The following is a 17,844-nucleotide window of genomic DNA, read 5'->3' as shown; positions in this document are numbered from 1 at the left end:
GTGCATCAAATAACCATTGCAACACATTGAAAGCAATGTAACCACCACTGAAATATTGCATAAATACACAAAAATATTGATTAAGTATCAAAAAAATTAAATATTAATAATTAAATAATAGCGGTTTTTGAAAAGTTCCGTTTTCAAGCACCAAAATGCCATTGCCGTGTAAATGAACCGCCGGTGACTCTTTCTGGAGCAATACCTGCACGATATCCTCCAGATCCAGGCAAAAGGGGTTACAAAATGTTGTGGAGGGATATATTCAACATATTAAAACAAACAACAACAAAAGTATCGAAGTGATTCACCGAATGGGTGCAGCAGCAGCTCCAACTCACAACTGACCACAACTTTTTCCTTCATTTTACCTTCTTTACCTATATTTTTATTCTTAATGTGTTCCTATATGTCTTTCTAACGTGGACGTCCAAACCGCACTATTTTTTCTGCTGCTTGTGTCTGCAATTTTTGCGATCGTGTTGGGAAATACTGGTCGTATTGTTTACACCCGAGTTCAGCAATTAGCACTCCGTGCTAATCCTATGCCAGGCTATGCAGCGAGACGTAACATCCCCGTCATTTTCTCCTCAGGTCACGGGGGATTTCGAGTCTCACTGCATAGGCTGGCGGGGGCAAAGCGCCAAGTAGAAGAAAATATCAGCCTGTCCTCCCGTCCATCATCATGGGGAATGTTAGATCTATCTCCAATAAGATGGACAAGCTAGCGGTGCTAACTCGGCATGAGAAGGACTTCCGGGAGCGGAGCCTGCTGATGTTGATGAATGCTTCACTATTGTGCCTGCTCTGAACATGTTAGAGCATGTTGGACCCTGTTTACATAATAACGGTTGCTCGGATGTATGTTTGGACAATTACTGTTTGTGGGCGGGGTTTTGTGAAAGGTCAATTAACATCACAGCTGACCAGGTGAAAAGGCAACTGGTGAAGCTCCACGATGGCAAAGCTAGAGACCCTGATAGTGTCAGCCCCAGAGTGCTGAAGGCTTGTGCCCCCCCCAGCTCTGTGGAATATCTTCACCATGAGCCTCAATCTGCAGAGGGTCCCTGTCCTGTGGAAGACATCCTGCCTGGTTCCTGTTCCAAAGATGCCACGTCCCAGTGGCTCCAAGGACTACAGACCGGTTGCGTTGACCTCCCACGAGGAACCCTGGAGAGACTTATTCTGATGCAGCTCTGGCCATCTGTCAGACCATATCTGAACCCGTTGCAGTTCGCCTACCAGCTCAAGGTTGGAGTTGAAGAAGCCATTACCTACCTACTCAACCGCGTCTACTCTCACCTGGACAAGCCGGCGAGCATTGTGAGAGTCATGTTTTTTTTAAACTTTTCCCAGTGCTTTTAAAACCATCTGTCCGGCTCTACTGGGTGAGAATCTAACTGAGATGTGGTTTTATCCTCCCTTGTGTATTGGATTGTGGATTACTTGACTGGCAGACCACGTATGTACGCCTGCGACACTGTGTGTCTGACAAAGTGGTTAGCAACACCGGGGCCCCTCAAGGGTCTGTCCTCTCTCCCTTCCTCTTCACCACCTACACCACGGACTTCAGCTACTGCACTGTGAAGTGTCATCTCCAGAAGTTCTCAGATGACTCTCCAGTAGTTGGATGTATCAGGGAGGAGGACGAGGTGGAGTACAGGGCTGCTGTGGACAGCTTTGTCATATGGAGTGAGCTGAACCACCTACAGCTCAATGTGACAAACACTAAGGAGCTGATTATGGACCTGAGGAGGACCAAGAAGCCAGTCAGCCCTGTCTCCATCCAGGGGGTCAGTGTGAACATTGTGGAGGAGTACAAATACAAATGTTGGTCAACGAGTCCCACCCACTCCATGATGTGCTGGTCAGCTACAGGAGCACCTTCAGCACCAGGCTGATCCCATCACGGTGCTCCACAGAACGCCACAGGAAATCTTTTCTGCAAGTGGCAATCAAACTCTACAATGCATCTCTGTAACCTGTCAGCTTTGATTGTTGTACATTATATATCTGTATTATATTTGTACATTTGTATATTTGTATTATTGATCGTTTCCATTTGTATAAGGGTCAACAGAACAAAGGAGGGACTTATATACATTAATGTATATAAATGACCACCGGCAGTACACAATAGTAAGACTAGTTAGTTATTTTTTCATATTTAAAAAAGATCTCAGCTTTAAGCAAGAAAAATGGTCAGTTGGCCGCATCCCTTATATATCAGTATTAACACATACTGTATGCAAATACAGTAAATACACAAGCACATACACTACACATTTAAGGCTTTCTTTCCTTCAAGTTCTACAATAATCTAGAAGCAAACAAATTGGGACCAATAGTCCAACAGCTTTCTCTCACCTCTGTTTGCAATTTCTTGCGCCACAGCTTTGCCAATTCCACTGTTAGCGCCCGTAATCATGAAGGACCTTCCTGTAAGGATCACGTCCAGGTCAGCTCGAGCAAAATTCTTGGCTGCAGCTTCATATCCGCTCCTGGTCAAATAAAACACACCAGTGAGGAGATTGGACACAAGCACTGAAAGGAAGATATGCACTTGTGTACTTGTGAGGGAAAAGCTGAGGTAATCTTCTCTTTAATGAGTTCAGCTCAATCAGATTGTAGGAGCCATTAATGTAGTATGTGTGTGTATGTGTGATGCAATGTTTGGTTGCTGTGGTAATGTGCAGTAGGTGGGGTCACAAGTACAGTGACGATTGTCATAAATTTTTCCATATCCAAACACTCAAGTTGAATCCTAAACTTCTAGAAATATGTCACGGTTCCAAAAAACAATGCACATCACATTCAGTCATTCACTGATTTATCATAATTTATTCAGTCAACATGCTGGTGGTTAGGCTGCTCCAAAAGAGAAGTCACAATGTATTGCAGTGTGAAGATCAGCCTAATTTTTCTGCCACAAGTTAATGTTCTCTTTTTCCCCTTCATACTAACAACAGAATAACGTTTGTTTGTGTGGAAAGCCTGATTTTATTAACTTACATTCAGAAATGATCAGCGCACAATAGACATCATCATCTGTCATCAATGTTACCCTTGTTATTTACTCTGTAGTGTGATCAAACTGTAGCTTTACGTTGGACACAGTGTTAAAATAGTTGACCAGCATGAACATCATTCTGAGCTCTGTCAGAGTTTCATTTCACAAGCTGCAGGTGATGTGCACACCGCGGCACACAGCTGATTTGCTTTGCGACGCAGCAGCCACCATCCTTCCAACAAAAAGGTTTACGGTTAGGTTTAGTCCTAGTCACGTGACCTACACTGGCCAATAACTGACCTATCACGTGACCTAAACTGGCCAATGAGGGGCGCTGCATAAAAATAGAATGTTGGTATATTGATACGGCAACCGTGCGGATAGCCACTGCCCTTGCTTTAGCTTTCTGTCCGGATGGTGACAGACAAGATGTACAGTAATGTTTGTTGTGTTAGACATAACGCTACTTGTCCGGAGCAGAGATTAATACAGCTTTGGTCATATCTAAATTTGTTCACCATGGAATTGTACAGGTGCAGGTTTAATCACGGTTGTTGGTTTGTTTGCTAAGGTGAAGTCCCAGGTGCTGCAACTCTTCTTCATGCTGCAAGTCTTCCTCATGTTTGCGCTCACTTGTTGGTGCATTACAGCCACCCAGTGGTTGCCCACGAAAATGTGAAAAATACAATTTTAAAAAAATCGATACTGGGAAGCAGAATCAATTATTAAAATCGGCACCCAAAAAAACAATATCGCAATAAAACTTTCCCAAAGTGACAAAAATAACATTACACAACATATCAACTAGGGGTGGGAATCTTTAGGCACCTCACGATTCGATTCCATTACGATTCAAGGGGCTACGATTCAATTCTAAATATATTATTAATGTATTTTGATGCATGTTTTATTCACAAAATATCTGTTGTATTCACTGTGTCCACTCACTGTATAAAAATATATATTATTTGTTGTTGGAAAAAAAGAGATACATTACCATTAATTATCCTTTATTAAACTAATGGAAGAAGTATGTGAACTGAAAATGTACAAGTTTTTTGAAACAAAGGTAGTAGCAGCCTTCCTTGTAACTTCAATTGAAAAAGAAAAAAAGACAACGTATGACATTATCTTACAGTCATCAGAGATAAAGTGTGCGATTATAAGATGTCCACACATCACGTCACTGCTATACTACCCGCTTTCTGCAGCGATGCTATGACTTCTGTTTTGGTTTGGTTGTAAAGCTTCTGGATGGCCGTATCAGTAAAGTATCGTCGAGAAGGGATGCTATATCTCAGCTCCAAAGTATGCAGCAGCGCACGAAAGCGCTGGTTTTCTACGACCATGTAAGGACGTAAATCCTTAGCAATAAATATTGCAATCGACTTGTTCATCCACTTTACCTTTTCCGAAGAGGGTGACTTGTTGTGACTTGTTCAATTGTTCGAAGGTTAGTAGAGGTACTTTTAGCAACAGCACCAGCCGACTTTGCCTCCTCCTCTGGATGAAAGCTATAGGACTTCTCATTAAACGCTATTATTAGTCAAATACTGTATGTTATTACAGATATGAAATTTGTACTCTGCATTTAACCCATCCCTGAGGACCAGTGGGCAGCCATTTTTGAGGTGCCTGGGGAGCAGTTAGGGGTTAAGAGACTTGCTCAACATCCCACAGTGATGGCCTGGGTGAGATTCGAACCGGCAACCCTTCGATTAGAAGCCCAGCGTCTTATATACAGTGTGGCTCTTGTTCAGTTCACTTCCACCGTGGACATTAAAGAAGCCAAAGTGCTTCCAAACATCAGATTATAAGCTGCACGGGGCTGGTCTTAACTCTCGCACGTCTATGCTTCCTTGTTGTGGTGCCCTCTTTAAAGTGTCCCTCTGGAAACGCACTGCACGCCAGAGTTCCACGGCCTTTTTGTTCAGACCTTTAAACGGCCTCTAAAATTTAGATTTTCGATTGCTGGAAATTAAATAATCGAGTCAGAATCGTCCACCTCTGAATCTCGATGCATCTAAGAATGGATTTTTTTCTCCCACCTCTAATATCAACATGTTAAAAGAACGGTGGCTTAACGGTCAGAAAACGGCTGGAAGAAGTGTTGTAGGACTGAAAGGGCTGGATTAAAAAATTACACACAGATAATACATTGACAAATATTCTGGCATGTAAATATTAATGTAGAAATGAATTGTTCTTTTTTTTAAGCGATTCATAGTAATTCCCAAGAGTCACAAAAATTCCTAACAAACACAAAAATTAAATGCATCACACTGTTTGTGGTTGAGGTACAGCTGTCTGTGATTATAAAGATAGCCAGTAGGTGGTTTTGTGTGCGCGCGAAGCTTCGAGAAAATAAACCCTTCTCGAATCTAGGTGAGAGTGGACTTTGGCACCCCTCAAAGAAAAAAGAAGTCTATATGCAGCGTATACACATTTATTATTTATTTAAAATGTCAAGACAACGTCCATCCATCCATCTTCTTCCGCTTTATCCGGGGCCGGGTCGCGGAGGCAGCAGTCTCAGCAGAGATGCCCAGACCTCCCGATCCACGCACACCTCTTCCAGCCATTCTGGGGGACCCCAAGGCGACACCAGGCCAGCTCAGAGACATAGTCCCTCCAACGTGTCCCGGGCCTTCCACGAGGCCTCTTCCCAATAGGACATGCCTGAAACACCTCCCGAGGGAGGCGACCAGGAGGCATCCGAAACAGATGCCCGAGCCATCTCAGCTGGCTCCTTTCGACGTGAAGGAGCAGCGACTCTACTCCGAGCTCCTCCCGGGTGACTGAGCTTCTCACCCTATCTCGACGGGTGCGCCCAGCCACCCTGCGAAGGAAACTCATTTCGGCCACCTGTATCCGCGATCTTGTCCTTTCGGTCATTACCCAAATCTCATGACCATAGATGAGGGTAGGAACGTAGATCGATAAATCGGTAAATTGAGAGCTGTGCGCCCCGACTCAGCTCCCTCCACCACAACAGTCCGATACAGCGACCGCATCACTGCTGACGCCGCACCAATCTGTCTATCGATCTCACGCTCCATCCTACCCTCACTCATGAACAAGACCCCGAGATACTTGAACTCCTCCACTTGAGGCAAGGACTTTCCACCGACAACGTTTTCTTGTTTTTTTCCCCATGAACTAAATGTCTGTGGAAGTTGTAATAATAACATATACTTTGTCATATATGTAGAACTACACACACAAAATGTGTGTGTGTAGCTCGTTACACCCATCACTCATCCCTAAGGAGCAGTGGGCAGCCACAGCATAGTGCCCAGGGAGCAGTTAGGGTTAAGGGACTTGCTCAACATCCCACAGTGATGGCCCAGCTGAGATGCGAACCAGTGACACTTCTTAATCACTAGGCCACCACTCCCCGGCAACTTCTTCCATCCTCTCTGCAATTTAGCGCCCCACCAACAGATGGTGCCCTAAGCACCTGTGTTTCCTGGCGGCAAGGCCAGCCCTGCTCAAGTGGTACAATGCCTCATGAAATTACGAGACGTGTAGCCTTCCGTCAACACGGACCACACTCAGCCTGACTCTGTGAGCTCTATTCTCCTTTTCTGTGGTCGTCTCGAAGCATATTCAATGCATTCATTGCACCGTGCATAATTTATTGTGCATGCTTGTTTGATCCCATCCAAGTAATGATCTTTATAATGTGGACCAAGTACAGTGGTGATGAAATGCAGAGGATCTCTACTCTGACAGACTGAAGCCAGATTCATATTTCTGATGAGCAGCCACGCTTCAGGTTGCCGTGTGGTCTGTGTTGGGATATCATCAGGTTCCGGTGCACCCAGCGGACATTCCCAAGACGGCGGTCATCACCCCCGTCACAGAGGATGGGGCGGTCCCCCTCGCGTCGAAAGTGGAGGCGGTTGTAGCTTTTCCACGTCCGCAGTCCGCACGGTCACTTAGAGAGTTCCTTGGTATGGTGACGTTTTACCACCGCTTCATACCGCGGGCTGCCCACATCATGCGACCGTTGTATGAGGCTCTTAAGGGTAAATCCCCTGGTCAGGCAATCGACTGGACTGAGGAAAAGGATCTAGCGTTCAGAGACGTCAAGACGTCACTAGCACAGGCGACGCTGTTGGCTCACCCGTCCCCGTCGGCCCCGATCGCCATCACTACGGACGCGTCGGACTACGCAGTCGGCGCCGTTCACGAGCAGTGGGTGGGGGGCGCCTGGCAACCGCTTGTCTTTTTTAGCAGACAACTGACTGCCAGGGAACGCAAGTACAGCGCGTTTGACAGGGAGCTCCTCGCGCTTTGGCTCGCGGTACGGCACTTCCGTTTTTTGCTTGAGGGTCGGGAGTTTACAGCGTTCGTGGATCACAAACCCCTGACATTCGCTATGTCCAAGGTGGCGGAGCCGTGGTCCGCACGCCAGCAGCGGCAGCTGGCGTACATCTCGGAGTTTACCACTGACGTACGTCACGTTGCCGGCAAGTCGAACGTGGTAGCAGACTGCCTCTCCAGGGTCATGCTAGGGACGGTTCAGTTGGGGCTCGATTACGTCCACATGGCAAAAGACCAGATCTCTGACTCCAGTGTGTTGGCCCTTAAAGACTCAGGCTCCGGGCTACACCTGGCGGAGGTACCCTACGGCGACGCGGGTGCAGTGCTCCTGTGTGACACGTCCACCGGCAGGCTGCGGCCAGTTGTTCCCATCGATTGGAGGCATTCGGTGTTCGAGGCGGTCCACAACCTCTCGCATCCGGGCAGAAAAGCCTCTGTGCGTTTGGTGGCGGCTAAGTTCGTTTGGCAGGGTCTTAAAAAAGATGTGAGGTCTTGGGCGGACGTGTGCGTAGCTTGCCAGCGGGCTAAAGTGCACCGGCACACGAAGGCTCCTTTAGTGCATTTCTCGGTCCCGGAGCGGCGGTTCGATCATGTTAACATAGATTTGGTGGGTCCCCTGCCCTCGTCACATGGTTTCACCTACCTACTCACGATGGTGGACAGGACCACCCGCTGGCCTGAGGCTGTCCCACTGGCGGCGACGTCAGCAGTTGATGTAGCCCGTGCGTTTATCGGGACGTGGGTAGCTCGGTTTGGCACCCCGGCTGACATTTCCTCTGACCGCGGTTCGCAGTCAACTTCCGATCTATGGAATGCTGTGGCGGAGAGTTTGGGGGTCAAGCTCCATCGTACCACCGCGTATCACCCCCAGGCCAACGGCCTCTGCGAAAGGTTTCATCGCTCCGTGAAAGCTGCTCTCCGGGCCTCCCTCACGGACTGTGGGTGGGTTGATAGGCTTCCGTGGGTCATGCTGGGCCTCAGAACCGCGCACAAAGAAGATCTCCAGTCCTCGTCGGCTGAGTTGGTGTACGGGCAGCCGTTGTGGGTTCCGGGGGATTTCTTGCCTAGCGCTACCGCTCCCTGGTCGGCGTCGGTCCAACGTGCCTCTCTGCAGGGTATTGCTAAGACTTTCGCCCCGGTGCCTACTTCTCAGCACTGCACGCCTGTGTCTAGGGTCCCGGTGGAGCTGCGTTCGGCGAGTCATGTGTTCATTCGACATGACGCGCATCGTGCTCCGTTTCAGCCCCCGTACGACGGGTCCTGGATCACGGGGTTAAGCATTTGGTGGTGGATAAAGGTGGCAGGCCGGAGTGTGTTTCACCTGGACTTAAGCCTCCCGGTGGAGTTGGCGCAGCCCCCGCGGCGGGGACGCCCTCCCGCGGTGTCTCGTTCGTCTGATCGCCCTGCAGTGTTCCCTGACGCGCCCCCCCGCAGCCCTGTGGCTGCTGATTTGGACTCGCCGGAGTCACTTCCCCTTTCCTTCGGTGCGCGGAGTCGTAGAGGCCGGATCGTTGTGCCTCCTCGACACAGTGATTTTGTGTATGGGTGAATTCTGGGGGGGCTCATGTGGTGCTCATGTTTTCAGGTTCATAATCCACCCAATAACTGAGGAGTTCCGGGGGGGAACTTATGGTATTGTGAAGGGTGTTTCCACGGGGAAGTATTTTGGTGTTACACATGCTCACCCCTGTGTGTTAGTGTGGTGAATAAGAGCTGTGTTAATGGAAAATAAAGATTGGAGTTCTATGCTGAACACTCCACCTCCGACTCCCTTTCTTCGGCTCCACAGCACTACATTTCACTAATTTAAAAATACTTTGTGTACTGTTCAGTTTGTATTATTAACTTTATTAAAAGAAATGATGCTTCTAAATTGTATTTTTTTGCCCCGCAGTATTGAAAATGGTATCAAGTTTTTTTCCCCCTCAGAGTATCGTTATCAAGTTTGAAATTATAGTATTGTGACAACCCTAGTGTGCGCGCTTGTTTTGTTTATTCAGCCCGAGCATGTTAAAAGGGAAAGTCCTTGAGTGGAGCAATGCGCTCCCATTTACTTTTGCTTTACGCCACTTTTGTCCGTTTCAGGGTAATGGTAGACACAGACGTGAGCGTGCGCGTGAGCGTGAATGCACCCCACTTCCGCTGTGCACCTGTGAATGCGGACAATAAGCTACAGCGGGTTTTGCAATGCCACAGTCAAGAAATATGCCTGTGCTTCACTAATGATGATGGAGGCTTCACGTAGTTCCAGTGTGGCCTTCCTCCGCAGTTTAATCTCCAACTCTTTTGAAGTTGGCAGGGACACAGCTCACTGTTAACCAGACTAAATGAAAAGGTTTTTAAGTGCTGGAGTGAAGCTCACATTTACAGCTGCCATGTTTTTTGAAAGTGCTCAGTCTGCATCGCATTTTAAAAAGCAGAGCCATGACACTCTTGTGCATGCAATATTATGTTCAGGTCATGCATGGAAATTCTTCAACTCTTCCACTCCCTCACAGTCACAAAGTCTGCCTTTAGGTCCCGAAACATGGTACCGTTTGATTACCCATGAATCTGTATCAGGTAGTACCTAAATAAAAAACCTGAATTCATATGATCGGATCGGTGATCGTTTTTTCTGCAATGACAGACATATGGTCCAGCGAACCAGGAAGGAGTTGTTAAAGGCAACAGATTATGTCTTAAGCCGGAAGCAGTGGACAGGCTGGTTTTCCTTGACCTAAAATAAATCACATTGTACAATGACTCAGCCACCTTCCTACTTCACCTCCTGCAACATCTACAGACCATCAACTTTCCTGCACCTGTGGCTAACCTTTTAAATCCCTAGTAAGATAACTAAACTAACAAAAACACTATTCTGGAAGAAAATAGAGATTTTAATTGTGTGGGAACATATTTGTTTAACCACCAATGTGCAGGTTAAATATGCATGCTTCATGTGTAGCAAGAAATTAGCATGTGTTGCCCACTTGATCATGCTTTATCAAATTCAAGTTACTTTTTGTAGCGTTTCAAATACATGAACTAAAAAGAAATCTTCTTTATATAACATTGTGTTCATTTAAACTGAGATGTGCAATAATTTGAAGATGCAAGATACTGTTTTATTTCTTGATGTCAATTCATTTTTATTTGAAACTGTTTTAAGTTGCTATTTACATGATCAATATAAATCATATCAAACTAAATCAAACATTATTCTATATAATTTTAACTGTATAGAATTTAATACATTGTATTGTCTTCATTGAGAAGGTATTTTTCGGCTCCAGGAGGACTTTAATCCAGGTGAGTTGAGGCAAAATGGTTCCTTTGAGAGTAAAGGTTGCAGACCCCTGACCAGGGGAAGAGGGTTAGGAGACCCCACTATAAAGGTTGTTTTATGCTTTATCCGCGAGGTCCGCACGGCTCCGTGCGTACAAATGACGCAATTTTTGCAGCCAAAATTTTTTCCCCTATTGAACTCGAGTGATTTTTATGTTGTTCTTTACATATATCAGAGGTAGGCAACTTTTATCACAGCGGGGCCACAAAAATGCGTTTGATCGGAGAGTCACATCATCAACATTAATGTCAGCATTTAGAATGATGAGTGATATGAGCATTAATACAGGAAAGAACAAAGAGTTTTTAGTCATTTTGTGTGGTTTTTTCTGTCATTCTGTGTATGTTGTCTTTGCTCATTAGGAGGAATTTTGTGCATTTGTTCTTTTGTGTATTTTTCCTGTAAAACATGTTTTTAGAGTCATTGTGTATTTGTGCTGCCATGTGTTTGAGTTTTTTTTTTTGGTATTTCTGTTGTCTTGCTTTTTTGTTAGTGCTGTGGGTTTGCTGAGTTTTTTTTCTTGTCTTTTGGTGTACTTTTGTTGTCATTTTCTGTAATTGTATATATTTTTCTGAGTAATTTTGTGTATTACTGTCTGTGTTTGGAATAACGGCGTTAGGTAACGGCGTTTGTTTTTCAGTAACGAGGTAATCTATATAATTACTTTTTACGCCGTTACAACGCCGTTATCGTTACTGAACGTTAAATGCGGTGCGTTCCATGCAGTGATTGAATAAACTGTTATCCGAAAGCAACCCTGGCTTCTTACTTAGAGCCAGTGTTTTTTACACATGTGCCAGCAAGAGGAGGCGAGTTAAAAACAAGGTGAGCGATTATGATTGGCTAAGGCGACGTGCCAGCACACGCGACACGCACACGACACACACACACACACACACACACACACACACACACACACACACACACACACACACACACACACACACACACACACACACACACACACACACACACACACACACACACACACACACACACACACACACACACACACACACACAGAGCAGATTGGATGAAGCAGCAGTGATGGCGAGCGTGGAGCAGTCTGATGAAAAGTTGCCATTTTTAAGGTGACGATACAAACACTACTTTAAATTAATTGTGGTCAAATGCAAGAACGTGTATGTGAAGTGTTCATTATATCCAGGAGAGAAGACTTTGTCGACATCCGCTGTAAGCTACTCAAATTTAATGAAGCACCTCACGACACACGCATCTAAAAAATGTGAATTCTTTGACATATAGCAACTTTTTTATTATTTTTTTAACAGAAACGCAAATAGTTACTTTCCTTGGTCATGAGTTACTTTTATTAGAGAGTAATTTAGTTACTAACACAGTTAGTAACTAAATTACAGTTAGTTACAGTTACTTTTTGTTCCAAAAAGTAACTGTAACTATAACTAATTACTTTTTTTAAAGTAACGTTCCCAACACTGATTACTGTACATTTACTTTGGGGGCCACATTAAATTAAACCGATGGCCGCAAGTGGCCTGATTTATATACTTGTATCACGACCGCCATGTTTTCTGCATGTGTGTATATTATTTGGATAACATTATATATATATATATTATTAGTGTTGGTCCATTATTCTTATTGTTTCTTTATATGTCACTCAGTGCCTAATTACCGCTCTGGGATAAATACATTTTTTCTGATTCTGATCACTTCTGTCTTACTGCTCAGGTAAAAGGAGTGCCTCAAGGAGTGTGTTGCCCGGACCAGAGTTGAAGAAGGGAGATGCTGACCTGCTTGAAAATAGATTAGTAGATATTGAGAACTTAGAATATTGAGCCACTGTTACAGCCACCATTAAGGACACAGCACACACAAGGTTTGGCTGTGTTGTTGCTGACATGCTAGAATCCATCCCAGCACACAAAGTTGAGGCAGTCAAACATACAATCTACCAAGTGCTGTATGAGAATATAGAATAGAGGTCACAAAGAAGTGCAATTCTTTTTTTAGCATATTTTATTTCTTTTGTTACAGTGTGTTGCAATAAAAACAGTTTTGTATTTTAAATTCACTGCAGTCCTGTATTTTCTTCATTCCTGTTCAACATACCTTCTGATTACATTCTCCTGCCAGGGAACCAGTCCCTGTGGTGTCAGGAACAATGACCTGAGATCATTCGGAGCCGAGAGTGCTTTGCTGAGACGGCCAATGTCCAACAAGTTGTTGTGGCCTGCTACCACTGCCCTCCACTCACAGGATCACCCCCGTGTGTGTAGAGGAGTCTGTGAACTTGGGAGGGATGGAACTCGTTGCTGGGAGTTGGTAGCATCTGTGCTGCTTAAATAATTGTGCAGGGCTTCACATGCCTTCAGTTTTCCGTGGGTGGAATTCCATCGGTTGTCCCAGGATTCCCTATCGTGCTGCCAGTATGTTGAAGCTGTTCTCTATCACCCTCCTGGCACATGAGTGACGGTAGTTGTAGATTTGCTGGGCATCGCTGAGGTTTTTTCCTGTTATTACAATGAGATGAGGATGAGATAATGTGTCCTTTGTTTATCCCACAAGGGGGGATTTGCAGAGGTTCAGCAGCAGAAAAACAGGAATATATTTATATATGGGCCTGGACACAGTACAGATAGAAAAAGGGAAAAATATGTTGCAAGAAAGGAATTTGCACAATAAAAATAAAAAACAGAATATATAAGTATACAACTCTACAAATAATTTTAAATAATAATGCTTTGCCAATGTTCAGGTTATACACAGTACAGATAGAAAGAGAGAAAACCATGTGGAAAAAAAAGAAAAAACGATCTATGTTGTGTTAACAGTTGACATACAAAAACATTTTTAACAAGATCACCAATAGATATACAGTATACCTGGAAATTGGCGCATCATGTTTTGTTGAAGAGGAAATGCAGCATCAGGGACTGTAGTTCCTGGAAGGTTGGCTCCTACGATTTAAAGGACGAGTCGACCACCTTCGCTTTCTGTCTCAGTAGTAACAAACGACAACAAATTTCCTCTTCTTCGAGGAGAAATAGGAGAAGTAGACGCACAGTCTAGCCGTCGCCGCCATGTTTTAAACAACGGCTACTTCTTCTACTGTACTTTTGTACCGTGGTTGGCGTGTGTTTGTAATACACTACTCCCTGCACTTTGGTAGCAGAAGCCGCATGAAGTGTAAATGCAACATGCTTGTTTCATGCGGATTCCGTGTGTGTCTCATTTCCACACAGCACGTTGATGCGTCAAGCATAAAACAGCCTTAAGAGCTGGACTCTCTGAATTGAATTCCATGGGGTGAATTAATGCAGATGCTAAGTTGGTTATGCTACTGCTAACTTAATTCCAGTACAGCCTTTCTGCAAAATAAAAAAAACAAAATACATGTAACCTGTTGTTATTCTTTGCTGTTATTTATAAAAGATGTTATGTCTTTTAAAATTATATGAAAGAAATGACCTGTTATTTCAGCCACTGGTCTGGGTATCGTTGGATAATCCCTAATTCATCTGTGAACCAACATAAAAGAACGGTTTTTCTTCCGCTCCTTTTCATACAAAATACAAGAAAACCGTTTTACCGTTTTAATTTGAAAAAAATAAATAAATAAAACAAACTGTTGGTGTCCTTTTCTCCTTTTCCTTTTTACAATTGAAAACTGAAAACAGCAGTTTGTCTTTTTCATTCTTCTTCCCCCTTTTAGAATTGAAAATAGAAAATCAGCTGTTTCCTTTTAACATTCTGAACTCTGAAACAAAAAACGAAGTCACGTGACACGAGGTCTGGCTAATTTTTCAGCCGACATGCGGAAGTGATCGTGTCAGAATAAAAGCATAGAGGGAGAGAGGATAAAAAGCAGGCACATGATCTATCACAGAGGGTGATAGATCATTAAAAAGGTTTACAAAAGTTATTATTATGCTGATATATAACCTGTCGTGAGACAGGTTAGTTTAACCCTACTGATGATGTGTTGTTGCAATAGTAACAACACATACTATTCTGTTGTTACAATAGTATGATTACTAGCAAGATTACTATTGCAACAACACAACATCAGTAGGGTAAAAATAACCTGTCTCACGATGATCCAGGTCTCCGAGGCAGTAAGACCGAGTTAGCTGCGAAAGCTAATGCTGCACACGAGCTAACATTTCTGTTTTTTCCTGACTTTTCAAACTGTTTCAGCCGATGGCGTTACTCCAGTTCACTTATCGACCTGTCGATCTTGTGCACTTCCTTCAAATTTGTAAATTGAATTAAAATAATAGCTTAATAAAAATAATTATGGAACTGGTTAGTTAATGGTGTACCTTGTAAATTTACCTTTTCAAAGTGAGAACTCATCCTTTTCACACTCGGAAATCTCACTTGTCCCATCAATAATTATTTTATTTATAAGCGCTTTTCAAAAACTCTTGTTAAAACAATTACACAAGTCAAAAAAGAAACCAACAATAAAGTAAATACATGACAAAAGTTAAAAGCTTGTAGGAGTGGAAGCAGAGGAGGTCTGTCGCTTTGATACTGTTTCTCACATCGGTTTTATTTAAGTGCTCAGATAAGAGGAAAGCCATGGTCTCCCTGAGTCCGAATATGTGCGTCGTTCCCGGGTAGAGTACGCTGGAGACCATGGAAGTCGAGGCTTGTCGTTCAGTGAGTCCCATCAATGGGAGAGGAGTGTGGAAGCAGAAGAGACCTGTCGCTTTAATACTGTTTCTTCCACCGGTTTTACCAAAGTGCTCGGATACGTGCATCATTCTCGGGTAGAGTCCGAATCCGCCCGCTGGAGACGCAGGTAGTCGGTGTTTTTTTCTTTTTCCACCAGTGGTGGAAGCGAGGGGACTGCCTTGCTGAGCTGCTCCCATTAGGTTTTAAAAGTGATCGGATCGGCCGAAATCGGCATCAGCGGATAACGCTGGACACCTCCTCGAGTCCGAATGTGTGTAATATTAATAAAATTAACCCTATTAAAACACTATTTATATCTGGAAAAACATTGCAAACGCTGTTAGGTTGGAATTATCAACTGAGTGGACGAGCTTGTTTATGTTTTTATCCCTCTCGACCTGTGACCCCCGCAGGTCGCGCATGCGCAGTTTCAGAGTGTGAAAGGGCTTATAAGAAGTGTATGTTGTTTTCTGATGGATCGAGTAATCTCAACCCTCCATGCGTAAAATTTGATGTGCTGGTTCTTCATTAAAGCACGTAAAAGGACGAAATGTTTAAGTCCAGTTATTGATATCTAAAAAATATCGCAACTATGACTACGTTAGGCCGAGACGCACTAATGACAAGAGTATAAAATTTCTATAAAATATAAGTATAAAATAACTGTAAAATATAAGTATAAAACAATTGTAATTCCTGAAGCCAATTTATATGACGCGTTAATTTAGGATACATTCAGTAAGGACAATGTTGAGGATTACTTACTTCGTGTATTCCTGCAGTCCTTTCATGAACCAGATGGCATTCCTATAAAAGGACATTTTCAAACATGTACAGCAGCTGGGTCCTCAACAAATATATGATCTGAACTGGTCACAGTCCATCTTTGGTTTCATAAGGATGAGGCAATCGTAGCATACAATAGACGCGCATGTCATTGAATCACGTGTTTGACCCGCGGAAGTAAAATGACAAACCGAACTTCCTCTTCCTCTGAAAATAATATTAATAAAGTTTTTTTTTTCGTTTCGTTTTTTTTTTTTTTTATGGAACAAGTACATATACAAACAAAAAGGCACATTTCACATTAATACAGATTATAGATATAGACAAAGCGTCCATAGAGACATGGTTTGGAAACCGGAGGGTGGCCGGTTCAAGTCCCAATGCGGACCAAAATACGGAAGTTGTTCTGGTAGCAGGAGAGGTGCCAGGGCACTTCTCGAGCACTGTCGAGGTGCCCTTGAGCAAGGCACCAAACCCCAACACTGCTCTGGTGCGCTCCCTTCATTGTAAAAGCAGCCCTACTCTGACATCTCTCCATTAATGTCCACAGGTCCTGTTTATGCATGTGTATGATTCGGGCCTGTGTGTGAGAAGCATGTCCTTAAAAATAACAGTGCATTGTAATTTCCCTTCAGGGATTAATAAAGTAATTTAAAAAAAAAAATTAAAAAAAAGAACCAAGGGGCTAAACAATGTACTTACAATCAAAAAACAGATTAGGCTAATGAGAAATATCAAGTTTTTTTTTTTTTTTCATAAATGAAGCAAGTCTAGAAAATACTAATAATGTAAGAGCCTGTAGATGCTTTCCGCCACCACTGGTCAGTTGTGTGGATCGGAATACGAGAGATGACCGTTGTTTTATTATTTAAAACAAACAAAAAACAGCAAAACTGTATTCTGTTTTTCACTTATTAAAGGAAAGGAACAAAGATTTTTTGCAACTGTCTCTGAAATTCTTTTGTAAGATCGGCCCAATATCCAGTGTCAATTTTAATCAATTTCTTTGTTGTTGAAGTATTTCAATTTTCTCCCTATACTTTGGACAGCTGATTAATGTATGGTTTATGGTTTGACAAACCAAGCTAGAGCGGTGGTTATCTACGTAAATTACGTCTGTGGTTAGCGTGGCCTGTTTTCACGATCAGTAAAACACAACCTACAGAATGGAGGCTATTTCGTTTGATGTAGTGTACAAATCAAGTTACCTGGGTTTTAATTTTTATGACGTCGAGAATGTCTTTTTTGGACGTTCAGACGACTCTGGTGACTACATTACATTAAAAATCAATGTAAATGATGCAACTTAAAGCGGCCGTCACTGTCTGTGGAGCCGAGGCTTTAGCCCTCTCACTGCAGTGGGAGGGTTGTACACTTCTACTTACTGGAGACAAATGAAAGTGGAATACTCCTGCATAAGCCTTTTACATTCCAAGTATATTGTGAGTGAACTCATCCTTTAGTAACTCTGTAAGTTGATCATTTTAACCGTAAGTACAAGTGGAGCTGTCTATGATAAGTGCTGTAAACTTACGGCTGTAGAAGAAGTGATCAGCCCTCTCAGTGCAGCCCACAACTCTGCAGACATACAATTCATATTATTCCCCGTCACTGGAGTGATGTAGTGATGAAGTGACCAAAAAGCACGACAAGCGATTCATCACGGGCGATTGAAGTGACTATAGTCGCTGAAGTGGCGTTCTGTGTGAACGCACTTTTATAATAG

The 17,844-nt window shown here is 43.6% G+C and overlaps 1 protein-coding gene across 1 annotated transcript in view; it reads right to left on the bottom strand.

Moving 5' to 3' along the window:
- dhrs12 (dehydrogenase/reductase (SDR family) member 12) overlaps positions 1-16,294 on the bottom strand; it is a 53,361-nt gene extending 37,067 nt beyond the window's left edge. The window contains exons 1-2 of the mRNA XM_028435320.1: positions 16,098-16,294; positions 2,368-2,501 (exon numbers count right to left, since the gene is read on the bottom strand). Of these exons, the coding sequence (XP_028291121.1) occupies positions 2,368-2,501; positions 16,098-16,153 (190 nt within the window). The 5' untranslated portion in view covers positions 16,154-16,294. The remainder of the gene's footprint in view (positions 1-2,367; positions 2,502-16,097) is intronic.
- Positions 16,295-17,844: the final 1,550 nt, after the last annotated feature.

Source organism: Gouania willdenowi, chromosome 21 (assembly GCF_900634775.1).
Source record: "Gouania willdenowi chromosome 21, fGouWil2.1, whole genome shotgun sequence".
Lineage (NCBI taxonomy): Eukaryota > Metazoa > Chordata > Actinopteri > Blenniiformes > Gobiesocidae > Gouania > Gouania willdenowi.
The sequence above is the reverse complement of the archived record's forward strand: the minus strand, read 5'-3'. Positions and strand labels throughout refer to the sequence as shown.